Source organism: Acromyrmex echinatior, chromosome 15 (assembly GCF_024713525.1).
Source record: "Acromyrmex echinatior isolate Ae372 chromosome 15, ASM2471352v2, whole genome shotgun sequence".
Lineage (NCBI taxonomy): Eukaryota > Metazoa > Arthropoda > Insecta > Hymenoptera > Formicidae > Acromyrmex > Acromyrmex echinatior.
In genome coordinates, this window is record NC_141866.1 from 1,359,275 (window position 1) to 1,384,814 (window position 25,540).

Below are 25,540 nucleotides of genomic sequence, written 5' to 3' on the forward strand. Positions count from 1 at the left end.
ATCTGAAATCAAGTTTTGGAAGCTAGGCGATAAAATACCTCTATTACAATCAGAAAAACGCTGACGCGTGTCTGACTGTAAGTCCGTCTAATCGCGAAATCGGGTCAAGCAAATCGAAATAAGGCTGCTTGCTGTCAAATTATCGACGTGCCGCAAAACGAACCAGTTGGTCAGATACATATCGTATACCCACTTCACATGCCCATCAACGAGTCAAGCTCGACTATCGACACGTGCAAATACAGGCACGAGAAACATTACGCGTAACGCGTACACGCATAGATAGATACAGCCATACAACTCGCTGTTACTGGCGTACAGCGCGTGCACTGAGAGAAATGATTTTGTTATAAGAACAAATCAAGAGAAAGCAAATGTAATATTTGTTTAAAAACGATCGATTTGTTACGATTGCAAATTAATTCGTTAATGTAACAAATAATCAACAGTATCGCTAGCAAATAAGAGACTCATCAATTCTAATCAAGTATTCTCCCTACGTTTGACTGTGCTTGGTCGGTTCTTACGACTCCACAATCATCTACGAATTCTGTAAACGAGCATAGAGTCTACCCAAAAGATGGGTTAGATTCTATATAGTTTGCTTCCGTTACTAATAATTAGTTGGTATAGTAAACTAGCAGCGAACACAACAACAAAATTTGTCGTCACATATTAACCGATCACCGGTTAGGGTACTGGTTAAGGTACTGGTGGCTTGCTAAATTAACAAAATCTTTTCTCTCAGGGTGTACATCATGCGTGCACACGCCGATCGGCCGGCTCAACGCATACGCTCACGCGTGATTCACGAACGCTGGGGATAGCTGGAGTAAACGCGTAGCAGGAGTTCAGCCCAATGACGAAGCTCACGGCCAGTCAGCCAGTACTAATTAACCGTGGAATGCTGTATCTAGATTGAAATCTGGGTGACCCGACGCCCCGGGGCCGCCACCTTGGCTCAACCTCTCGGAGGCTCCGTTCAAAAGGGTTCCATCGGGGTTTGCCAGCTCGATAGGCAGTCACTCGTGGTAATCTACACCCTGTACTTTGTGTTTCATGCGGTCGACCTTGGGTTCAAACATATTAAGCACAATTCAGACCATTATAGACTCTATTCTTTAACTCTCAACGACAGTGTCGGTATCATTACATTGTTGTTAAAGGAATAGGAGCCTAGATCTATTTGCGAAGATTGTTATGAGAGTGTACACTTTGCGATAGATACCGTAATGAAGATGATAATTCCCGACGCGAAATGCGATGATACTTCGTCGAGTATTTGCGCATGTAAATGTATGAGAGATGTGATTTAAGTTGATTTAGACTCAACAGGTATTTAGAAAACGATTCGCCTCTTGAAGAAAAAAACTTACCAATGTTGGTAATATTGCAGTAATGAATATTCTCAAATTTAAGAAGAATTAAACATTATAAATAGCAAAAATTGTTTCCTGTTATTCTAAAGAATCTTTTACATCATGTCTCAAATTGAAAAAAATGTATATCTACAAATTACAACAACACGATGATCGTGAAAACATGAAAATAATGAATCTTAATTTTTACTTAAAAGCTTGAGAAAACGCACGATAATATCCACGTGATAAAACGAATAAACTTACCGATCGTAGTGCATAGATAATTCAGTTTACACGGAACAACTTTAGATCACAAAAAAAGTATTATACAGTTGGCAATAGCCATTATGTCCATATCACATACGCGATCATAAAGGTCATCCCGTTATTTTAGTCTTCGCTATCTGCCGCGTAACCTTTACGATCGATATCAGTGATCTCATTAAACGTTAACAATAAAATGTCGTGATACCGTGACCTATTAACATATTACTATGTTGATATTAACTTCACGTTGATGGCAATCCGTCTTTCTCGCGCGTTTGATCTTATCATTCATTACAAGATAGCGCAGCATTAAGCGACCGCTAATAGCAAATACGTCCTCTTACCAAGAATATTTTACTTTGTATAGTTTAAATATCATTTAATTAGTTAATCCGATATTTGTTCTTCGGCCGAGACTGGCTCGTAAACACCGACGACTCATATTAATCTGTTCGCCGATATAATGAAGTCTTTTTGTCGCAAGACCGGTATCCGAGATGGCAAAAGTTGCCAGAGGTTGCCCGCTAAGGTAACGCCGTGTACAGCCTTTTTTCCGTTCACGCGTCGCCGAGCACGAGATCAAAGGTCGGTGGACAGATCGAGGAATCCACTTATCCTCGGAAAATGTATTGACGTATACACACACGCGCGCCACGCCACGTTCTGGAAGAAAATTATTCTCGTTCTGTCCGTAATAAAGTCTCGTTCGCGGCCGACTGTATCGCCGCGGAAAAGGGCAATGGATTCACGTTAGCCGTAGACGATACAGGCGACAAACCGCAAAAACGCGATACGCTATGCGAGGTCAACCGATCCGATCCGATTCGCTATAACTCAGACCGGTGAAAAATCAACCGCGACTCGACGTAATATAATTTAGATAATGACGTGATACACCGCGCCACATCAATCTAATCGGTAATAATCGGCTGCCACTTCCTCAGAAATCCATTACCGCGCCACCGATGATTTAGTCCGGATCATTACAAAAGCCGATATCTGGTTGCACCATGACTTGTCTCGAACAGTATTCCGCAGCCTAGCTGATAGAATCTGTCAAGCGTCGCGGCGCACATAAATTCAGAAGTTCGACGACGTAAGTTATTTCTCACAGAGGTTGACCTCTCAGCAAAAGAGAAGTAGATCGATATTTATCATAAATAAACTGCGGTAAGACTCGATATTTTACCGTTTTGTCATGCCTGATTATATAAAATTAAATCACTGGAAAATTCAATCTCATGGTTGAAATAAATAAAGAAATGACGTAAGTCTTGAAATATTATCTAGAGAAGTTCGTATTTTATAACATTGCTAATAAAATTATCGGATATCTCCGCGCTGTTAAACTGTCACGAGGTTCGTTAAGAATGTACGTTCGACTGTTGCGCAGCTAATAATCCTCTTTGAAGAAATATTCTGGCCTCGCGCGCAGACATGGTCTGCTAATTCCCGCGAGTTAACCGGCACGGGTTCGCAGTACTCGCACTTAACAGTATTTCAGAATCATAAACTCGAGCGATAAGCACGATCGTTGCGTTTAGGCTCTCCATATACGGCACGCCCGTAAGAATCTGTCCTTCACGGTTCATGTGCGTTCCTGCATGAGGACCTATCACTTTTGCTACATGCTAAATTACGGCTTGAGAAGCGCCAAGTTTTTCACAGAATCACTGATACCTATTGGACCAAGAAATTTTTATTTACGCTTATGGTACGTTCGAAGACTAGCTTATTTCTCAATATATAACACATAAATATACATATTATACAGTGCATAATATTAAATAATATTAAATATATATTATTAAAGATGTTATTTCACGTTATTTTCACTATTTGCGCGCTAATAATCTTCCATTCTTATTTTCATAGTGACGCGGTTAATTCTTCCGTCACTTATTTTACTGTGATAGCGGAAGTTATTACTACATTGTTGCGAAGTGTTAAGATTTTCTAGGGTTATACGCAGATGACACGCCACGAAGAGGCTTCCCCGCCAAGTTGACGGTTCGACACGGTCGTAAAGCCACAGCCACGGCACCGTACGTGAACAATCTCCGGGTTAAGTTGTCACCGTGGCCGCGGTATCGCCTCGTAAGAGACGAGGCGGGTTGGCGAGGGAGCATTAAGCGTGGAATCATCCTGAAATACGGCCAGATAAAAACAGCAGGCTACGACCTGCGGGACGTGCCTGTAGTCAGGTCGGGTTACGCATCGACTTTACAAACGACTGACCTCCGGCCTGTGTCCACTCGAAGGAGGACAACGATGGAACGAAGAAAACTAGCGGCCTTTGAGAAGATGTGCTTCAACCTACAGATAAAATAACCGAAATTCTTTTCGAAAAAATGCTCACCCAAGCGTTCCCCGATTATGACTCTAAGAATCGAACAACAAGAAACCAACAAGTTTACGTGAAACGTTACACTGCATAACGCGTGAAAGTATCTTGGATATCTTTTAATATTTTATTTTTATATCTTGTAGTCCTATTTTGTTTATATCAAAGAGGTAAGAATTATATATATAAATAAAATAATATGAGAAAATAATTTATATATTCTGTGATCTTTTTCGAAATGGAATAATTTGCTGCAGCAAATATTGAGACTTACATAAATTTTAATTCAGTGTCATTTCCGCTCCATTTCCACGAATGTTTAAGGTCATGACCCGTAGGTCATTCGCCGATAGAATAATACTCAGCGGGTATATTCGTTCATTCGCTCGCTCACTCACTCGCGTATCGAGAAGGGACGAAATGAGTGTGTAAATGTCGCATATTTCACGCCAATAGAAACCGCACGGATCATTACGGCCGATCGCGATGGGATGAGAAAACTCTTCGCTGCGGTCTAAACCGTATGCCAGTACATGTACCTAGGTAAACCGTGATACCGGTAAGAGAAAAACGAAAAGAACAAAGGAGATACTGATACGGAAATTTATGAAGATAATACTGAAGCTAAAATTAAAAAATTGTTTCGTAATCAGAATGCAAAACTTATATGTTATTTAATTTCAATCTAAGTAAGCAGTAAATTCAATAAAATTAAAGTTAAATATAGCAAATTAAACAAATAATTAACTTCAAAGACAAGAAAGCTATGTCTTTTGTAAGGAATCTCATACATTTATGCGCAAGAATACCGTTATATTCAATATTGAATAGATGAAAAAAAGAAAAACAGGAAGAAGAAGCGGTAAACATAATAATGTTAGAAATTAAAATAACAAGGAGTCGAAGAACGTCATGTTTACGTTCATCAAATCGTACCAGGCAGGCACTCAACTGAAAAAAAAGCAGATGGAGAAAGAGAGATATTAGGGACTTGAAAATGTATGTCTTTACGATATCGTTCTTCGTCATAAATGTCACGTAGCTTTGGCTAAAGAGAAACCATGACACTCATCGCGCATCCACTGTGCCTTTATTAACGACGTGACTTCGCCAACTTCCGGATTCTCTTAACCGAAGGAACCCTTCAGTGCCTCAGAAACAAAAGATATCATTCTGGTGTGGGTGCGGAAAGGCGGTGCGCGTTTGTTCCCCTCGAAAACGATTACGTCGCTAAAAGAGACGACCGAGAGTCTTCTTCGGAAAGAGGCGGAGAACTCATTTCAGACCGGTTTCAGAAAAGCGTTCGGAAGCAAATCATTCTCGGGTTAATTTTATTTATCGGGATTGGATACAGAAAATTGTGTGACATTAGATCAGAAACAGACATTAGATGAAGAAACACGAAGATAGTAAAAATAAGTAAAAATATAAAGGACATACAACATAATTACAAACTCATTAACGAGTAGTCTGTCACGATGTTTGAATATAATCGAATCATGGTGTTTTATTATTAAACGCAAACTGTTAAATAATGCAGATTTCTAGTTTTTTACTTCACACGTAAAATAATAAAAAAAAAATTGATTTTCAAAAGAATAAATACACATAGACTACAAGAATCACTTCTTCAAATAATTCTCTCGTTTTCAATTTTTTGCACGCAGCAGCAATGACTACAGCGACTAAGTACAGCCTTCATCAATACCGGCGACTTCATTCTCGTTATGTTGGCGCGCGAGCAGCTTTCACCATGCGGGTACGAAAATAGTCCGGTAAACCGAGGACATGCCTATGGTAAGAAGCTCCAGGCGTCTCCCGATTAAGAGCGAGCTTGCGTTCCAAGGTGCTCGTAACGCCGCTCTAACAGTCCGTACCTGTCCACGGCTGGGTAATACTTGAAAACATGTCTCTATCACGGAGGAGAATCTCCCTCGTCTGGTAACGCCTTCGCATAAAACCGACGTTTTATCCCGTCTCCGCGACGTGTTTACGGCGTTTCTATAGTCGACGGTGCAATAACGAAAGAGGGGACAAAGCGAAAGGGGGGCGAGTGAATATTTTCGCGGGTCGGTGGCGTTTAAATTAAGAGACAGCCAAGTGTAAGGTGGCGCCGACGAAAGAACGTATGCTTTTTCTACCCTTTTCCGGAGGTTTCTTGGAGGTCGCACGAAGGTAAATACTCGAAATCTACGACGTCTTCAGGATACGATCAGTCTTAAGTGCAGCTCTTTCCTTTTTTTTCATTTTAAATGAAGATGTTCTTTCCTATTACTCTCGATCTTTTATATTTCTGTTCTTTTCTATCTCACTTTTGTCTTTCGCACTGCATTTCTGCTGTTCATAGATCTGCACTTTGACCAAGTCAGCCACTGAACGACTTCTTCAGAGCAATGTGACTCTTATAATAATTAAATATAGTATATGGCTAACAATGCAAAATATTTTGATAATATGATGCAACAATGAGCATTTAATAAAGGAAACATAATTCATACAAACAATCAATAAAGTTTTACCGATTTCGCCGATTAGTAATTGCTGCGAAAGTCAAAATTATTTCAGATTAAGGAATTTAGCTTCTTAGAATAATCATTTAAATAATTCTCCTCTATGTCTTCATTGTATTCCGCATACTTTACGTTTATATCAAATAGTACATCATTCGGTAATAAAAAATATTAAATCTAATAATAATAATAATAATAATAATGATGATATTTAAAATAAGAATATCACAAATATTGTAACATCCAAAAATATTAATTCACAAGATTAATGCTCACAGCCAAACATGTATATTTCAAACGTGACACGAATAAACTTAAAAATGCATCGCTGCAAAGAAGGACAATGCCTTATATATTCTATCGACGTCTTGTCTGGGTCATCATACCGACACCCCTACCAACTATTCCATGCCAGGCTTCGTTGGTAGGCAGACATGCCAACACGATGTCTGAATATGCTCAAAGCCATGACACCATCAATCGAACAGTTCGACACGTACACTAGCAAGACCTTTGGTTTAATCACATTTTCCACATGATTTAGTTTAAGTAAATCAAACTTTGTGTCGTCAAAAATCATACGGTTCTATATTGTTAATCAATATATATATCAGAAATTAAAAAAAAATTATATATGAGTCTACATTAATTTTACAGTAAAATTAATGAATTTTTTAGCAAGGTAATATTGGATCTTAATTTCAAAATAAAATAAACCATTTATAACCACAGAGTTGATGAATTAATGTTTTCTATAATTATAATATAATTTTTTTCATTCTATATATTCTCTCTCTTTCTAAAAAATACCGAATATAATTGCCGTGTTATCCAACACGGTCAACATGATCAAAATATATATATAAAAGAAAGAAAAAAGATCTAAAACAATAAATTAAAATTATTAGACCAATGACGTTTCACGAAACCGTTTATACGAAGATCGGAATAAAGTTCAAGAAAATTTTGCCAAACCTCATTCTTATTTAAATCACCTTTTGATCAACGATCTCGTCGGATAATTCGCTCAAACGAGATTGGAACGTAATTCACTTAAGACTTCTATGATGACAATGGGTCGCAAAAGACATCCGCACGAGACATCTTCCTGCCCCTCATTTGCATTTTCATCGATTCGCGGAATGTATCGACAGCGTGTGGGAGCAAAGTGCATAGAAACTACATACTTAACTGAGAATTTTTATAAGTATTTTGCAAATCAAATTTCTCCGTTGAGATTACACGCTTGATTTCGATATTCTAATTTTTATTTTAATTGCTTTTGTAGAGAAAGAATCGTTTGATAGTCTTTGATAAATTAATTTTTTATATCATATACATTTCGCGTCATTGATATTTGACGATAAATTTACACTTAATAATATATGACAGAAGTTATTTTAACGTTGAGAGTAAAGTGCACTTCTAAAATTTCTGATTGTCGTGTTTATAATCAAAATCACGAATGTTTTAACATTGTTTCATTCCGCACTGCTAAAAAATAAATCATAGAATATTTAGAAAAACTAACACAAAAATGCTTTATCAGAAAGAAGCTCGCACAGTAACTCTTTATTTAGTAATCGAAATCTTGCGACAATGCGGCAACCGAGACGATTCAACATGGACTATTACTTCCCATTTAATTCATTTTCGAACACCTGTTTTCACAGATCACCTGAGCAAATGATATGCGGGCGAAAGATAGAATTATGGAGGCCAATTTAACGCGCTTAATCTTAAAGCTTCTGAGTACTCAACCATATTGAATCGCGCCGTCATAGCAAGAAATGATATGTTGATTTTTCTTACATGCCATTTATAAGTAAAGACAATTTGAATAAAATGGAATAATGAGATCGCTGTAAAACATTTGTAAAAATGGACCGAAACTATCCTTATCTTCCTTGACAGTTAGTAAATAGTAAATAGTTGAGAAACGTTCATGAAGAAGAAAATAGGCTACGCATGTGAATTGAATAAAAATCAGTAGCACTTTACGTCTACTGATTACCTTTTACGACTATTTACTGACTATCAGAGGGGATAATGATAGTCTCGGCCCATTTTTACAACAATTTCATTATTCCGTTTTATCCAATTTGTCTTCATTTATAAATAGCATGCAATAAAAATCAACGTGTCACTTATGACACATATGTTACGTATGACGTCACGATTCGATTATAAGTGAGGTATTCAAGAGCCTTAATTCGGAAGTATTTTTATTGCTAATTATCGTTATCTTTAAAATTATTATGCTTGATTTATTTTTCGCAAATTCTGCCAATAATATTTGCTATTTTTAATTTATTTATCTGAAATTTTTACATATAATAAATAAAATGTCACTATTTTCTTAAAAAAATAATCAGTTTGCAAATATAAATAAATTTTCTCGCTAACAAAAATTGTATAATGGAATAAAATTATATAAAAATAGCTTACTATATCACGTGTGTGGAAACTGAAGCTTGCTATCAAAAAGGATGGAACGTACATTGCAAAGTAAAAATGTCATTTTCACATATAATGCAACATTATTATAACCGTCATATGCGTCAAGGAAATGTACGCAAATAAACAACGTGTTGGTTAAATAAATAAACGTTACACTTAATAGAAAGGGCTAGACTTCCTTAATCGTCATCGTCCTGACGTCGCTAAGTCGACCTATATATATATATATATATATACATATATATATATATATTTTTCCAGTCAGACGAATAATGCCTGTGGATTGTTTATTGTGCTCCAGGCTCCTCTCATCTGTCCTCTCCCCTTTCCCCGCGATAGATTCCTTTCCTCTCTGTTGTGGAGAACCGTGACCATCTGTCATTTGTCGGTTGAGATTTTTCGAGGCGTCCGGCCTAGTCTGAATGGAGAACTCGTCTTCTCCTCGATGGCTCGTTATCGACAGTATACCCGCCACTCGTCCTCACTCGTCCTGGCGCGTTAATAATAATGTCAGGTAGACACCGCGTTCTCTCTCTCTCTCTTTCTTTCTTCCGATTCACGAGTGTGCCGAAGTGTTTCCCGAAAGATAAACGCGTGCCGTGAGCGCAATCGGCCGGCGCTCTGGCATTCAATAATTCGCACGGGCAATTAAGCGACGTGACTCGCACGATTTCCGATATGAAAACGTCATGACGCGATTAAGGACTCCCCTGTCACCTGTTGGAACGACAGGGTGCCTGAGGACTCGTTGGCGCGCGCGTGTCGTTGCGAAGGAGGAGAAGGAGAAAGAGCAGGAGGAGGGAACAGAGACGTGGATCACGTCTATTTACGAGAAGGCGCGATTCGGAGATCGGCCGATTAATGTGAAAAAGACCGCGATAGATTCAAATTCCGTCAACGTAGTCATAATATCGATTACATGTGCAAATGCATTTTCAATAAATTTAATTTATTGATTAATATCGAGTAGTATTCATTAAATGAATCAAGAATCAATATTTTATTAATAATTTCGGGCCAAATAAAAAAACATTACTTTATAAAAACATTTATTTTAGTATCGTGTATATTTACTGTACATATGTATGCTAATATTATACAACTGCCGGTAGTTGTATCCAACTTTAAGTACCATTCCACTTTTTTCTACTTCAGTTTTATGGCAATTGCGAATTGCAGTTCGCTGTTTATCAAATCGATACCTTGTACGCACCCGTCGATAAATGACACCATAATAATCTCACCATTGCGGTCAATACGACCGAGATGGTCGATCAAACGAGAGCATCATTCCAAGGCGCGATTCTGCGGTGCCGCCGAAAAAAGAAATCGAACCAAAGGACAGAGCGGGCCAGGGTAACCAGCAAGGGAGCAAAGAGAGACTCCAGAGTTCCCGGGTATTATCTACGCGGTCAAGAAGAGAAGAGAGGCCCTTCATGTTCGCGGCCGCGAAATAACGTCAGTGGTTTGTGGTTTTTCATACGTGCAAGAAGTCACAATGGTTTATCCCGAAGCGATTCCTCTACGTAGCGCAGGACCAAATGCCTCTCCCTCTTCCTTTCTCTCCCTTTCCTTTCATTCTCTCTCTCTCTCTCTCTCTCTTTCTCGAAGAGAAGAGAGCTTCGTGGACGAGACGATGGAAGAAAAGTAAGAAGAAGACGAACAAGAAGAAGAGGTGGCTTTTGTTCCCACCTCGAGCTCGACGTGGTCTGCCACTTTTTCACGTTTCCTCTCGCCCGCCTCATCCTTTCTATGCCTTTCTCTTTGTTTCACCTTCTTCCCCGCCCTCATCTCTCCCTTTCACCACTTCCTCGGCTCTAGGTATATCCTCTTCCACGGCTGATGCCCTTTGTCTCGAGAAAACGCGATTAGAAACCCTCGCAGTGCAATTTTGAGGCTGTTCCCGCTTCCGTCATAATGGCGCGTCTATTAGTCCCTTGAACAGCGAGGGATGATTTTAACGAATTCTTTGCTGCTGTTTTCTTTGTACTCTTTCCGGCTTTCTTGTCATAATCTTAGGGTTAATTTTACTTGAAATGAAAAACATCTGTTATTTGATGCCTATTTCATGAGGATAGTGCCAAATGTTAGATTTAATACCTACCCACAATACATACATATGTATTTAAATATTTCCATGTTTTAATATTTATTCATAAAAATTTTTAATAATTTTTGCCAATTTCGTAAAGAAATTAAAATAAATAATCATGTAATAAAATTGAAAGATAATCGTATATTTTTTTATTACAGCATTTTCCATCATATATGTGCGTACAATTGCAAAATTAAATACATGACGCATCTAACGCGTTGAAGACAGGCAGCTCATTCTTCTTAGAATGGCGGGCTTTATTAGCTGTCGCAAACAATGAAAACGAAAAAGAGTCGATAATCACGCGCGGAATCTACCGGGATCGGGTCCTGATGAGTCGACAGAGAAAAGAGGATCCTAAGGAAACGACAGTCGGAAACAGAGGCTGATACTTTGTGGTCCATAAATAAGTTACTGGCCGATGGCAGCAGTACGCGGATACCACAGTCAGCGGCGCGGGCTTAATCGCGTTTGTATTTTGAGCGACAGCCAATATTTAACTCTGGCAATGGCAATCTATACAACGACAACGGCAATGACTAGGACGCGGCGAAGAGACTACTGGAGGGCTGCTAAGTCGCGTGTTCCATGACGGAAGGCGAAACTAAAATTGTGTGAACGTGTGATCCCTCCGACTATTCGATAGGGAAAAGCTTACATGGTGCCTTCGACAAAATAACCGTAGACGGCGAGAGCTGTGGTTCTTGGAAACCTGATTGAGAAGACCTGGACAACGATAGGTTAAGAAAGTGACGAAGCCATGCCTCAATAGCGTGGCGCATGTTCTAAATTCCAGAAACATTACGCTTCCTTCGTTCTATCGAATGTGTTTTTCATAGATATCTCTCTGATTTAAGAAGTTTGTAGAACGAAATGAGGAAGATATGTCATGTCCAAGAGAAAGAAACAAAAGAGCTAACTATACTCGTTAGAAGATCATGATCGTTAGTTTGAGATAATCGAAATATAAGCAGCGATAACAAGGATACGATTACTTAACTTAATGATGATAATATCGTTATAATTGAAGAGTCACGAGAGTGCACAGCATCAATAATTGTTATCATGATTTATAACTTTCTCCGACTTCTATATACATCGCGATTTCGAAACTGAACGAATGCTTCCACAGGAGCCTTGGATAATCGCTGAGAAAATTCAATCAGGACTTAAGAATGATATTCACGCTATCGTCCATTTATAGTCAAGTATTCACTCGACTAAATGATTATCACCTTAGCAATAGCTAATTAGACCGTCATTTTTTGCATTTCCTAATTCGAAAAAGCACAGATGTGGAACTCTACACGGAGAGAATTTTCTTTTAAAATTTATCCCAAAAATATGGTAGGTGTGATACAATATAATATTTTAAAAATTTTTACCATGCACTTCAGTAACATTGATCAAACTTATTTTACAATTTATTGTAATTTTATTAATGAAGAAATTTACATTAAAAAATTCCTCGAAATACAATATTGTTCCACGACTATCGTATTTTTAGGGTAAATTCTAAGAAAAAATTCTCTTCGTGTATACGATAAATATAATTTCTAATTACAATAAAAAGAAATACGCAAAAAAACGAGAAGAAATTTTAGCTAAATGAATTATCATGAAATTCTGTCAAATAAATTGATTAGAATGATTAATAAGTAAATTACTCAAGTAGGAAGATAAATTATCAATTAATAATGAATATATTGTAAAAAGAAATATTCAAAACTTGTCCATATCAATTGTACGAAGATGTTAATTCCGTATACAATGTACAAAAACGGACAGTCGGCAGGAATATTTTTTTCGGAGTAATAATTACATTTCTCGCTAATCATAGATTCCGAAAATGGATTTCTGCGGCGACGCTAGATGATTCGTTTTGGCGACGCGAAACAATGTTTGCTTCCTGGTGACTACGAAAGAACGGTAATCGCATTAGCGGTCGCGACCGGAGTAGCGCGTCCGCAAAGCATCTTTCGCCATTACTTCGACTTATACCGTAACAAATCCGTTCCGCGGGATCGGTTCTGTCACCAAATCATGCCGATTTTGTTACGCTACTCCAAGCCGAGAGTCGAACAACTGGCTAACAACCGCGTGCAATCGCCCCGAGATAATGCGCGGCGCCAAAAAAGCTTATTAATATCCTGACTGGCAAAAATAGCGTTTTAACCGAATGATTCGCGACGGATCGTGCGTTTTCGAGAACACAAGTCAAGCTATATGAGAGTTAATTATGCTCGATATTTTTTGCTGGATTTCCTGAGTGATGAGTATCGATTTCTGTATCGGTATCTCGCCGTTAGCTGTATTAAGTAGAAATTGAGATACATGAGAGTACGACGACGATAGCCAACCTCGAGAACTGAGATTCAAAAATTAATCGCTTGACAATTAGCGATATTTTCGTTAGCTCGAATCCCGAATAGGAAAAAAATCCGCGGGTTATTCCTTAATTAGAAGACACCGACGAATAACGCGAGGCGATTGAACGAGATAAAGCTGCTGGAAGTTGCGGGAGCTAAGTGGCCCCTATTCCGCTACCGACAGCTCCCAAGGGTTCCTAATTGTCAAGATCGAGCACCATAATTACACCCTTCGCGATTCGTTCTCGTGTCTTGGAGCTTCTCCCCGTTAACAAAACAAAACTGGACGAATTCTCCGTGTGGCAAAACGATGCCAAGAAGCAACGTCAAGCAGGTAGGCTACCATAGTACGAAAATTAAGAGGTCTGGCTTGATAAGGAATGATAAAAAACCACTTTCCGCGAGGAAATCTATAACCCTTCTCGTGTGTTTCTCCTTGTTATGTTACAAATATGTGAAGAATCCATTAGAGACCAAACTATATAGTAAAATAAATACTATCATTTACGATTTAATCGTAAAATGACAAAGACTCAGAATATGAAGCCAAAATAAACAATTAAATTTAAAATAATTAAATTAAAAAAAAATAATAATATTCAAAGCTATATAATATTCGATAAATAAAAATAAAAAAAATACAACGTCATAAGTCCTAGTCAAAAGAGAATAAACATTACAATACCAATATAAAATTCCAAAAGAATTAATAAAAGAGTAAAATATATAAGAATCTTAATTATTTATTTTAATTTTGCATGCAATCGATCCAAAACTCTATTTAAAAGCAAAGTATTTAAATTTCACAGCACTGGAATTTTGCGTGATTTGACAGTGGCAGAATCATATTACGTAGTGAGTTTTATTGTTAGAGAAATATGTACAACTTCCGAGAAATTAAGCGCTCGACAAATATAACATATAGAACATTTCATTACCGTATTTTTAATTATCAGTTAATTACCGGATATTTACCATGTTGATATCTTTCTACATTTCTTTTCTTTAAAATTAAAAATATAATTTTAACATAAAATAAATACAGTATACAGGGGAGATGAAATATATAAATATATATTTATTATGTAAATTAGATATGCGTCATTAGACTAATTGTTTCATCATGAGTAAAGCTGTAATTAGATTGGCAAGAATTTTAATTGCTTTTCTATTATATAATGACACTTCCATGGCACGCACTTTCTTGTCCATGCTCGTATTTGTTTTTCGTCTGTCATTCGAGATGTCGATAAAGTAATGGAGTACGAATTCCAAAGCTGCCGCGTGACGCCTACTCGCGGCCGCGTGTTTCATAACTTTCCTCAAACTGCTATAGCGATTTACATCCTGTTACACTATAACTCGTTATGATTTCGTCAACCAGCTACCGGTGCAACTGACGATAGCTTGAACGAGGCGCATTATGTTCACGAATCAATCTCGATCGCGTCAGAACATTTCAAGTTTTCTCAAATAACACTTAAAAAATGTTCAACTACAACGAACACGAACACACTGACGCATAGCTAATTCATTACGATTAAAATAGCATTATCTATCGAAAACAGTTGTGTTGTCACAATTCCCTAATAAAAGTCATTAAAAATTCATTAAAGTTTCAAATGATTAAGTCGATAATAAAAAATTAATGATGATAAATTGAAATTAACCGCGGGCGTTCATGGTCAAATGATTTGAAGAGAACTTAAAGAGAAATCTAATTAAATAGATTGGACAGACAATTTTTCCCGGAATCTATTTTTATCAAGAAATCGTCACATGATACCGTTGTGTCTAACAAAGTCAATTTGCTCATTATTATTATCAATTATTTTAATTGTGCCATCGTTCGAGTGTTCGACTCACCAGTATAACACCAGGCCGGCCAGACGACAGGGCTCTCGGTGTCCAACTCCCTCATTCTCTCAGTGACCCGCGAACATCTCCACTCCGTTCTTTCCGACGTGGCGGTAAGAATGTCCAGTTTGGCTACTAGCGGCAACCTCCAACCAAATGAAGAATCTCCGGTTCTGCCTGTCGAAAGTCACAGGAGAAACCTCGTTTCAATAATCTTCAGATATAACCACCTGTTGCTCCGCAACGGAGCTCTGTGTTTCAGAGATAGGCTCGAAGATCTTGTTTCGTCGTGGTTCGCTCAACAAAGATTCGGAGGGAGATTCTCTGCAAGAATGCAGGTCGTCTTATTTGTATTCTAAGTCGTACACATGCAACTGAAGAATTCCGAGAGACAGATAAATCTCTCGGATGAGTCTTCGCCGTCACCGCGCTCTGGTTCTGTCGTTGATAAGGCACGGAGGACGCGTCATCGACTCGGCCTGGCCTTCGTTTCACTTCCTTTTCGCCGCAGTGTCGTCTTCTCTCGCTCGTCGTGTCGTTTTCTCACAACAGTAACACGCTCCCCCGTAAGATTTCGTCCAAGATTTCGCTGTCGTAAAACAACGAGGGACACGCGTGTTACACGAAAAGGTGTCTGGCACTCGACTCGAATCGCGCACTAAATGTCACGAAAATGTCAATGAGGTGCCGCCGACGTTTGACACCTTCACCGAATGTCCCCTTCCTCAGCGCACCTTGCAACTCGTCGAATAATAACTGTCTTCGACTCGCGCGGATCACAATCGAGTCTCGATATATCACCAGACGACTCTTTCTCTTACTCTTTTCACTCGAAACGTAATCATTAAACTATTCATGCAGATATTAAAAATTGTCGGTATAATACGACACCAGGTCTTGGCAGACTTGAAAGTTGTTCTTAACGAACAAGCTCAATCACGACAGGCTTGTCTTCGATCATCGCGACAGTTTTCACCAACGTAAGATCTTGTTTCCTACTGATTGAGTCAAAACAGATTCAACAGATTTCTCGCATCCAAATATTTCAACAGATCACTCGTTCGTCGTAAACCTTCGACTATCGATGTCTGGAGAACGCGCGTTCCATTGGGAATATCACTCCCTTCACCTTCACGGTGACCGTGGGTTCACTTTCTTCACCCTACTGTAGACTGGCGATCGACCGGCCCCCAGTAATCGCAGAGTGTACTCTCGACCCGGTCGATCCTTGCCTTCAGTCCGAGAGGATCGTTGACGTACCGCGGGATGACACGACACTACAACACGGCACTGCTGCGTGAGGTGATGTCGAAGAGGATAGACGGATAGACAGAAACAGTAGGGGGAGAAAGAAAGAGAGAGAGAGAGAGAGAGACGGAGACACACAGGTAGGGGGATAGATAGGGGGGAAAAAGACAGCGGAAGAGATAGCGAGCGGGGAAAGGAAGAGAAAAAGGGAAAGAGGGAGAGAGAGAGAGAGGGAAAAAGAAAAGAAGAGAAAGAAAGAGAGGGAAGAACCTGACCACCGGACACACTACTCTGCCTTGGTAGGCACACACACACACAAGTAAGCGGAGTGGCACTTAGGTTGGTGCACCTGCCGCGAGAGTCCGCGTCGTAATGGGAGCGGGGCAACGGGCGGCAGGTAGGCAGGCCCATCGTTCGTCAACGGAGAAGGGGAGTCAGTCACATGGCGAGTGTCCCGCGAAGGAGGTGGTAGTCGGAGTCGATGGTGGTGGATGAACGAAAGTGGTGATGCTGGCGGCGGCGACGGCGGTGGCGGCGGTGGCGGCGGTGGCAGTAGTGGTGGTTGTGGTGGTGGTGATGATGATAGTGGTGGTGGCGGATCGTGGTGGAACGCAGGAGTAGGAATCAACAGAGTCCTCGGGAAGAGAGCCGACTTGGCTACCGGTGTAACCTGTCGCGACGATCAGTGTCGGCGCAGTCGATTCCATCCGGGAAAAATTCCAAATAATTTTCTTGCATCGCGAAATTATGGCGACGAGATAAATATGAAAGGGATAGGATATAAGAGTTTTAAAAGATTGCGGCGAAATGCATAGCTGATGATAGTCATTGAGGTTAAAAGAGATACACGAAAGGACGTTTATGTTAAAGCAATGAATCAAATCTGATCTGGAAATATGAGAAATCCAACGTAAACAACTTAGTTACAAATTAAAGATTCATACCTACTATTATCTACTATTTCCTCAGTAAAACTAGGAACATGAGATAAATCAGATGAAAAATTGCGGCAAAATAAGCGATTTAAAAGAAATGAAATGACTGATAATTGAAAATACTTATAAAAGATATCATCGAATTACTTAAGAAATCATAATAGCAATCGAAAATGAAATGAGAAAAAAATCGTCCATTACTTCCCATTGTTTACAGCGAGGAAACATTTTCAGCTAACATTATTATTAGGACAGTCGCACTGTCTTTTCCGCGTGTTTACACGGAGAAAAATGTAAAATAATATGCACTAGAATTCCAGTAATTTTTATGGAATTAGACAAGTCCATGTAGGGACAGGCGTCGATTTAAAAAAAAATTTATCAGAAAAATGAAATCTTGAGAGTTATTCGTGTAATCTCGTGAATGTATGATTTACTTTATTGTAAGATAATAATTACCTGAATGGATTTATTATAATTGTACTTTTTGCCTTACCCCCGATATTTTTCAGGCAAGTAAAGTTTTGTCATAAATTCGGCAAAAATAGTCAGAATATTTTTATTAAACTTGTAAGATGTCATCCATTTTACTCTATGTAGACTACCGATTACGGTTAATCGGGATGTTCTCTGCCTGGATTCCATATTTGGATCCAGTTACGAGACTTGAACGGAAGAACAGCCATTGAATTCCAGGCGCTTCCTGAGATCATTGGTAGAACTTGACGATAGATTGTCCCACGAAGCTTCTTCCAAGCACGTCGTTCAATGTCCAGCTATCAATGCTACGTCTTTCTTCGCGTCTGTGATCGGTCGAGGCTCGTATAGCAGTCTAGGTGGACACTACGTCAAGGTGAAACAAGACGCGAACATCTCGTTTGCTTGTATCCCATAGTTCTTCGAACATCGCTCGTAAAACAATATCATCGGCTGACTCTCGGATAGCGCGATCTTATTTTCGTAACAATTCTACTGCCGTGTCTTTTCGCGATTCTCGTTGAACGTGTACTTCGAAAGAGAGTGAGAATAATTCATTATACATTTATAAATGACAATCGCTGACATACTTTCTGTATCATTTCGCAAAAATAAAATATCTAATCTAATTAAAATTTTAAATAGCATTGCGTTGAATCATGCGAAATAGAACATACGTACATATTTTCTATCTTATCAAAGTTTTCAGTTTGCGTCATGAACAATCTTATCAAAGATTGTATCTGGATTTACTGTAACCTTAATTATATTTTACGTAGAATTTTCCCAAGTATATCGCTCGTTTACACTCGTCTTATATTTCTAACAATTGACATAATATCTTATAAAGACACATTCATAAATTTCTCAGGACACTAATAGTCAGATAAATAGCTCTAATAGAAATTCTCTCGTCGTTATGGTACTTTATTCTCAAAAGTCAGATCCTATTCATCCATCTAAGTTAACAATAATTACACAGCACCCCAGGGGAATCCTATAACACCGTCAGAGCAGCAAGGAACGTATTATCCCAGAGATTATTCTGGAAGCGTCGCCTTAGGTGTCCGGACATGTTCAGAATCCTGTGCCGCAGTAGGATACCTAACGTACGAAGCCGAGATGAGAACTTGTTACGTTAACCATCATATTGTTTCGCGAGGGCGAGATGCTGCTTCGGCGGCGCAACGAGTAGTTCGCCCCGGCTTCGAGGTGTACCATCAAGGACGATATATCGCGTCCGATATATATCACTCGAGAGAGAAAGAGCACTTCCACTTCTACACACGTCAAGTTTATTATATGTGCGTATACGCATTCGTATGTACGCACTGCCCGGAGGCTGCGCTCCGAGCTTCTCGTTTAGATATCCGCTCCGCGAGATTATTCGAGAATGAACGACGCTCGTCGAAACGTCCCGATGGACGGTACATTATATTGGTATCCTATCTGCCGTGGATCGCCAGGCTTCCGCAGGTAGCGATTACCACCTCGGCCATTTTCTTTTCTAGGAAAACTATCGGCGATTAAACGGTCCATCGACCTCCTCCGCACTTCACCGTGCGCGCAACGGGATGTATTAATCGTTCAACTGGATCGATACGACTCGTCCTTGTATGTCGGACTTGTGTCCATCAACCTACTCGTTGGAATTTAATTAGTACGCTCTCGCTATGTCATTCAGCCGATTAAAGATCTCTTGCGACTGATCGTATATAATGATATAAAGCAAGTAGCATAAATGTTACAAATGATAATTTACTGCATAAATATAAATTAAAAATTAAATATCCGAATTTACATAAGTCATCAATATGTGATTTCAACTTATATTTTGGAAATTATAAAAATATATGTTTTTGCGATAATTTTCATAATTTATCTACATTATGATTAAAACAATAAAAATGTCTATACATGCTTTTGTGTAGATTATATGAATAAATCATCATCGCGTTTCCTCCTCCTTTCCGTTCATTTATAATATTAATAGTAGTAACTTTCTAGTAACAAATAGGATGTTTTATGTATATATATTTTTCATAATCGAAATCATCTCACGAATATTAAATAATCAATTGAAACGTAACAATGCGCGCTATTCTCATGACTTGTTAGAACAAATTAATATTGCAGGAAAAGCTCGCTTGCTATTTAAATCCATTTTCCTAAAAAATGAACGATAAGAAACGCGCCTCATTTCATATCGCATAAATCTTGGAATACCATATTCACGACATGTTTCTGTTACGGGCATTGCCCGAGTTGCCTACTGTACAATGGTCAACATTGCCCACTTGCGGACTTTGCATAATCCATGACGGAAAGCGTCTTTGTATTTCTGAAGCGGCGGTTTTTCCAATCGCTGCAGACACGGACTAACTAAACATGAATTCTATCTGGTTGTGGCTCATCCTCAAAGACGAAGTAACCGGTGGCGTTCATGAATACGTGTTCATTATTTATGAGCAACGCCTCTCGGCATCAACTGGACCAGCCTCTCTCTATCTACCGGTAGGCACTCGGGAGAGGAAGGCAAGCGGATAACGTATTACGTCTTCATATTTTTTTTCCTTTCGTGTACGCCCGATAATTAAAGGTGCCCCGCCAAGGACCCCAATGATTTACCGGCGATGCTACGTCGACCTGATAAGATGGGACCGATTGATAACGAGACTTCTTTTAGTATATCGTGAACCGGATCGAGTTCTAGTAGACTGAATCGTTTTTTTATAATATTTTTATAAAATTTCTCCCTGTTGGCTACCGCCCGATCAAGTCTATCATATGTCTCACGTGACACATGTGTCATGTCACGATAAAATTTTACATCGATAACAACGGATTATACATATTAAATTAAAAATTATTATATATATATATAAAGAATCATTTCGTATCAAACTAACTACTTACTCGTATTAAAATATATAATGATCGATTCGTATTTATTGCAACGATAATATTTTTAGCTTGATACTGCAACAAAGCACACATCGATCATTATATTTTAATGTGATAGGTAAATGCTTAGTTTTGTATACAAAACTGTCTGAATGATTATTATTGACAGTTGTTAATAGAACGATTACGCCTAGCCGATCGAAAGACATTGTGATCTCGAGCCAAGCATTTGCGGCATCATCGGCAGGCAGTGCCGAGAGATCTCGATGAAAAAAGAAGCAACTCGCGGTATCCCCCTTTCTCATTACGGTATGCTGGATCAAAAGTGCTCATATTTCATAGACTTGTTCTGGCGTGCGGCACGAGAACTCCGATGGCCTCCACGCTCGCGCGTATATGCAGAGAAGTTACAGTCCCGTTCAGCGGAGAAATTTACGTTCGTCAGCAAAAGGAGTATACCGCGACGAACGGAGCGAACGAGGTGGACGGCACGAAATCGGTACCCGATGATGATTTCGACGATTTAATTGAAACGTCCAACCGGCACTAAAATCTCTCCTTCTCCGGCTCCACTTTCGCGCGCCTCTCTTCTGCTACTTCCTCTCCGCACTCTCTCGTGATCATCATCATGATCTCTCTCCCGAGGAGAGCATCATTAGTGTTTTACAAACTGAGTCATAAGATGTTGCGCTGGCGTCGCGTCGGTAAACTTGCCGATGTTGTCGATGTTGATGAGTCGATGCGAAATCGACAATTAGAGAGAACGTTGCGTGTATGTAATAAATGCGTATATATATGTGTGTGTGTGTGCGCGTTATCTTAAGAAAGACGTTTCCAAAAATCCATAAAACTGAAGAGCGACTTTAACCGATATTTTACAGTAGAATATGCAAATTAGAAACGCGCGTTCTCTTATGTTCCGAGGAAGTGCTCATAAATTTTACTGGTTGGTCCAAATATATCGCGATCGAACGATTCGATATTCCGCTATAAAATTAAGCTTGACAAACAGTCGTAAAAAGAAACGAATTTGTCGCCTTGAGAATATCCGACATCGACAGATTCGAGAAACGTTTCGGGAATCATCTCGGCGACAGTCCCGATGGATTTTTCTCAGTCCGAGTTGAGAGAAGTTTTATTAGCCGTTTGATTTACGACGAGGTAAGGTCGGCGCGTAATTTGCCGTGCTGTATATTTAATTTGCTTTAAAAGCGACCGTGGGAGAGAGATAGAATGAGCCGACAGGCAATGTGCGTAAAAACGAAAATGGAATTTTTATTATGATGTATTATATTAGGTGTTGGAATTAATTCGTAGCGTTTTACAAGTGATGGGAAGTACTTTCATTAATGTATTTTTTAATGCTCATGTGAAATAAATAACATTCTTTCATTAAAAACGCTACGAATTAATTCCAACACCTAATATATCACAAACACGCAGAGACGCGCGACGGATGTTCTCTAATGAGCCGCGCGAATGGATCGTACGGGACATTGAGATAGGTTCAGAATTCATTTGCTGCTCCGGACCGATTTACTCGTCAACGTCCGTCATCCGCGAGTTGTCTTCCCTCGAACGCAGGAAATCTCAGAGGCAACGAACCGTCAGGGCATCGATCAATATCTCCTCGAGCTACGTGTTCTTTATCATTCTCTCTTGCCTGTCTCGGTTTTTCGATCATTAATTGAAAGGAATGATATGAAATTTGCTATTTTTAACGATTCATCGTCCGCGATACGTCCGTCGTCTGTATAATTATCGGTAATTCTAACTCATTTCACGCAATTATCTGCACTAGCATAATCGATATGGTATATCGGCAGGGCATAATCATCTATACGTTAAATGCCAGCTAGTAGATATGACATTGGTTTTCACAATCTCGATATTTCTAATTCAAAGCTTCTTGCATGAAGAGCTATAATTAAAGTAGGTAGAAGAAAAATTTCGAAAAATAATTAATATTCTCTGCCAATCAATATTAATAAAGAAAATTGAAATATTATAAATACTGCAATCTTACTATTTACTTTGCTGCAAAGATGATTCATTCGCTAAAGCAACTTAATTCCATTATATACCTACTAATAAAAGGAATATTTAATAGAGTTTCTTACATACCGTTTTTTAAAACGACAAAGATTATAGCAAAATTTAATAAAATTTAATCATAAATCTAACACATTAAAAACGTCGCGTACTTCATTCACGCGAGATACGCAGTAACGATATCCGACATCGTGACTGCGATCGGTAAATTAAGATGAAAGAGGCTCCTGAGTTTTTCGGATCGTCGAAAGGCCATGTTCGCGCCGATTAATATCGTCGACCGCCGCGATACGATAAACGAGATGATAAATACGAACACGCACGATTATACCGCGCGAGGTTACGCCGCGAGAGATACCGATGAATCAGCGGGGTGGTAAAGGTCAGACGGATGAACGTGCACTTGAAAGGTCAAGGAAAGATGCAGGTGTCGAATGGAGGCGTCGACAAAAAAAAATTATATAAGCGGAACGGTCAGTCATGCCAGCTTCAATCCAGCCGCTTTAAAAATACCGAGAACGACGATGAGAGAGAGCTCGTGTAAATATCTAACTACACAGCAAAATCTGCCGGAGATGACGTTCCCGCTGAGAATTTTGACGAACGGTATTTAGATTTCATCATGTCATCCTCGGGTGATTCATTTCCCGATAAATATTATACTAAATGTTTATCATCGATTACGTTCATCGTACTCATACGCACAAGATAAAACTATTTACTAATTTATAAATATAATTCAGATAATGACTTTGATATCCTGCAAAGGATTTTTCTAAATTTGCAATATATATAATAGTAACGACTTATCTATTTTATATTCGTACAAGAACCGCGAGGATTGACTTTCCTAATTTTGTAATGTATAAATGATAAATAATGTTTAATCCTTAGTACGTACGATGACATACAATGAATCGTCCAGAGTGTCCAGAGTTAATGTGTTTATCATTTTAACAAATATACAGAAATTCTTAGGTGATTCTTACATATATTTTAACATCTTTAGAAAGTATTTATAAGGCTGTGTATATTTATGAAAAAATTGTACCTAAAAGTTATAATTATTTGACGCTCCTAATTTTTAAAGAAACGAAATGTGCAGGACGCGAATGATCCAACCGTATGTACTGAGGATTAATTAAATGTTGGAAAATGTTACAATACAACATGGTGGTATTTTACATTTCTACAATATGTCGCTTTTCCATCAGAATGAAAAAGCAAAGTATGCACAAATATCATCGGTTTTTACTCTTTCGACGTGCAAAATCCGCGATTTACAACGGAATTTGTCATTAATATTCCATCGGATATTCCGTGGGTCCGCCGTGACATGCTTTTCATTTTCGTTTATTGACTGTGCGCCAACGCGCATGGAAGGGACCTACCTAATGTAATCCAATAATTTATCCGGCAGCGAAACGAGAGAACCCGCAAAGAGCGTAGGTAGAAATGTATAAAATCCTCCGTTTTAAACCGGTAATTTATATGATGATACGCCAAACGCAGCAGGTTCGGTAGAAGTGTCAAATTTTCTCCTCTTAATGCTAGAACAATAATTTATTGCTTCTAATTGTGTTTCTAATTTGTTATTTTTCTATTATTTTTTTTTTATTTTTATTTCATTTTAATAACTTATACATACGCTTGACGAGAATACTGAAACGATGGAAACTTGAAGGCTTAAAAAGAAACGTAATTTACGCATCTACTCACGATACTTTGGCGTTAAGAACAAAAATTAGAAATTAATTCCAACGAGCAAAAAGCGAAGTTTGAACATATATGAATCAAACACGGGAGACGAATTTCTACTTATTAAAAGACTATTATTAAATATATCTTGTTGTTGGGCGTAAAAAATTATTAATTCAGATTATCTTATAATAAAAAAAAATTCAATTCATCGAACGTTTTCTCAACATGAAAAAAAAATATTAAACGTAAAAATTCTTGAGAAAATCCTTGAGGAAATCGATGATGTACTTATCGCCGTGACGAAATTACGGCACGCATAATTGCCGAGGGAAGAGTACAGCACACGGAGGGTGGTGAACGAGCAAGAGGGGGTGGTGAGAGGAAGGGGGCACGCACAAAGTGTACAAAGTGCAATTTCATAATTTTTGCCTCGTAAAATCCGAGCAATGAGCAACGTAAAAATGAATAACTGGAGGAGCATTCACCCGCGGAACGAACAAGTCGGTGGAACACCTCTCGCTGCCCTCTTTCCTCCCCCCTCCCCCCCTCCCCGCATCTTCGGACCCCTCGATCGCCACGTCCCTCTCGCTCGCACCGGGAGGTAACCAAGCCGTCGGTGGTGGTTGCCCTGTTCCGCGGCCCCCACTGGCTAAGACCGAACGATTTTTATCTTCCGGGTAGAATAGATTATCTTTATTTACGAGCAATCTGCGGTATGAGCAAATTGTTTGGGAACAAGTTAGGGCCGCTTATTTAAAAGCCATAAACTATTCAATACGTGGACGAACTGAAATCCTCGAAGTAACGAAAGTGCAGTGAGAATACGTACATACACGTAGGAACCCCATAATAATTTCTCTCATAGCAGGATGAATCCCATGGACGACGGGCGACGAATTTTCAGAACTACAATTTCTTCTCTATTCGCCCGAAAAAGCGTAATATTATATGAACGTTGTA

The 25,540-nt window shown here is 38.9% G+C and overlaps 1 protein-coding gene across 5 annotated transcripts in view; it reads right to left on the minus strand.

The window, feature by feature from the left end:
• Positions 1–25,540, minus strand: part of LOC105151266 (uncharacterized) — a 131,239-nt gene that overhangs the window by 88,380 nt on the left and 17,319 nt on the right. The window contains exon 1 of one of the 5 annotated variants that reach the window (XM_011064879.2): positions 15,273–16,797. The exons of the other annotated variants lie outside the window; for them this stretch is intronic. Coding sequence (XP_011063181.2) covers positions 15,273–15,327 — 55 coding nt within the window. The 5' untranslated portion in view covers positions 15,328–16,797. Of the gene's footprint in view, positions 1–15,272; positions 16,798–25,540 lie in introns of those variants that run through there. 5 annotated transcript variants of the gene reach the window in all.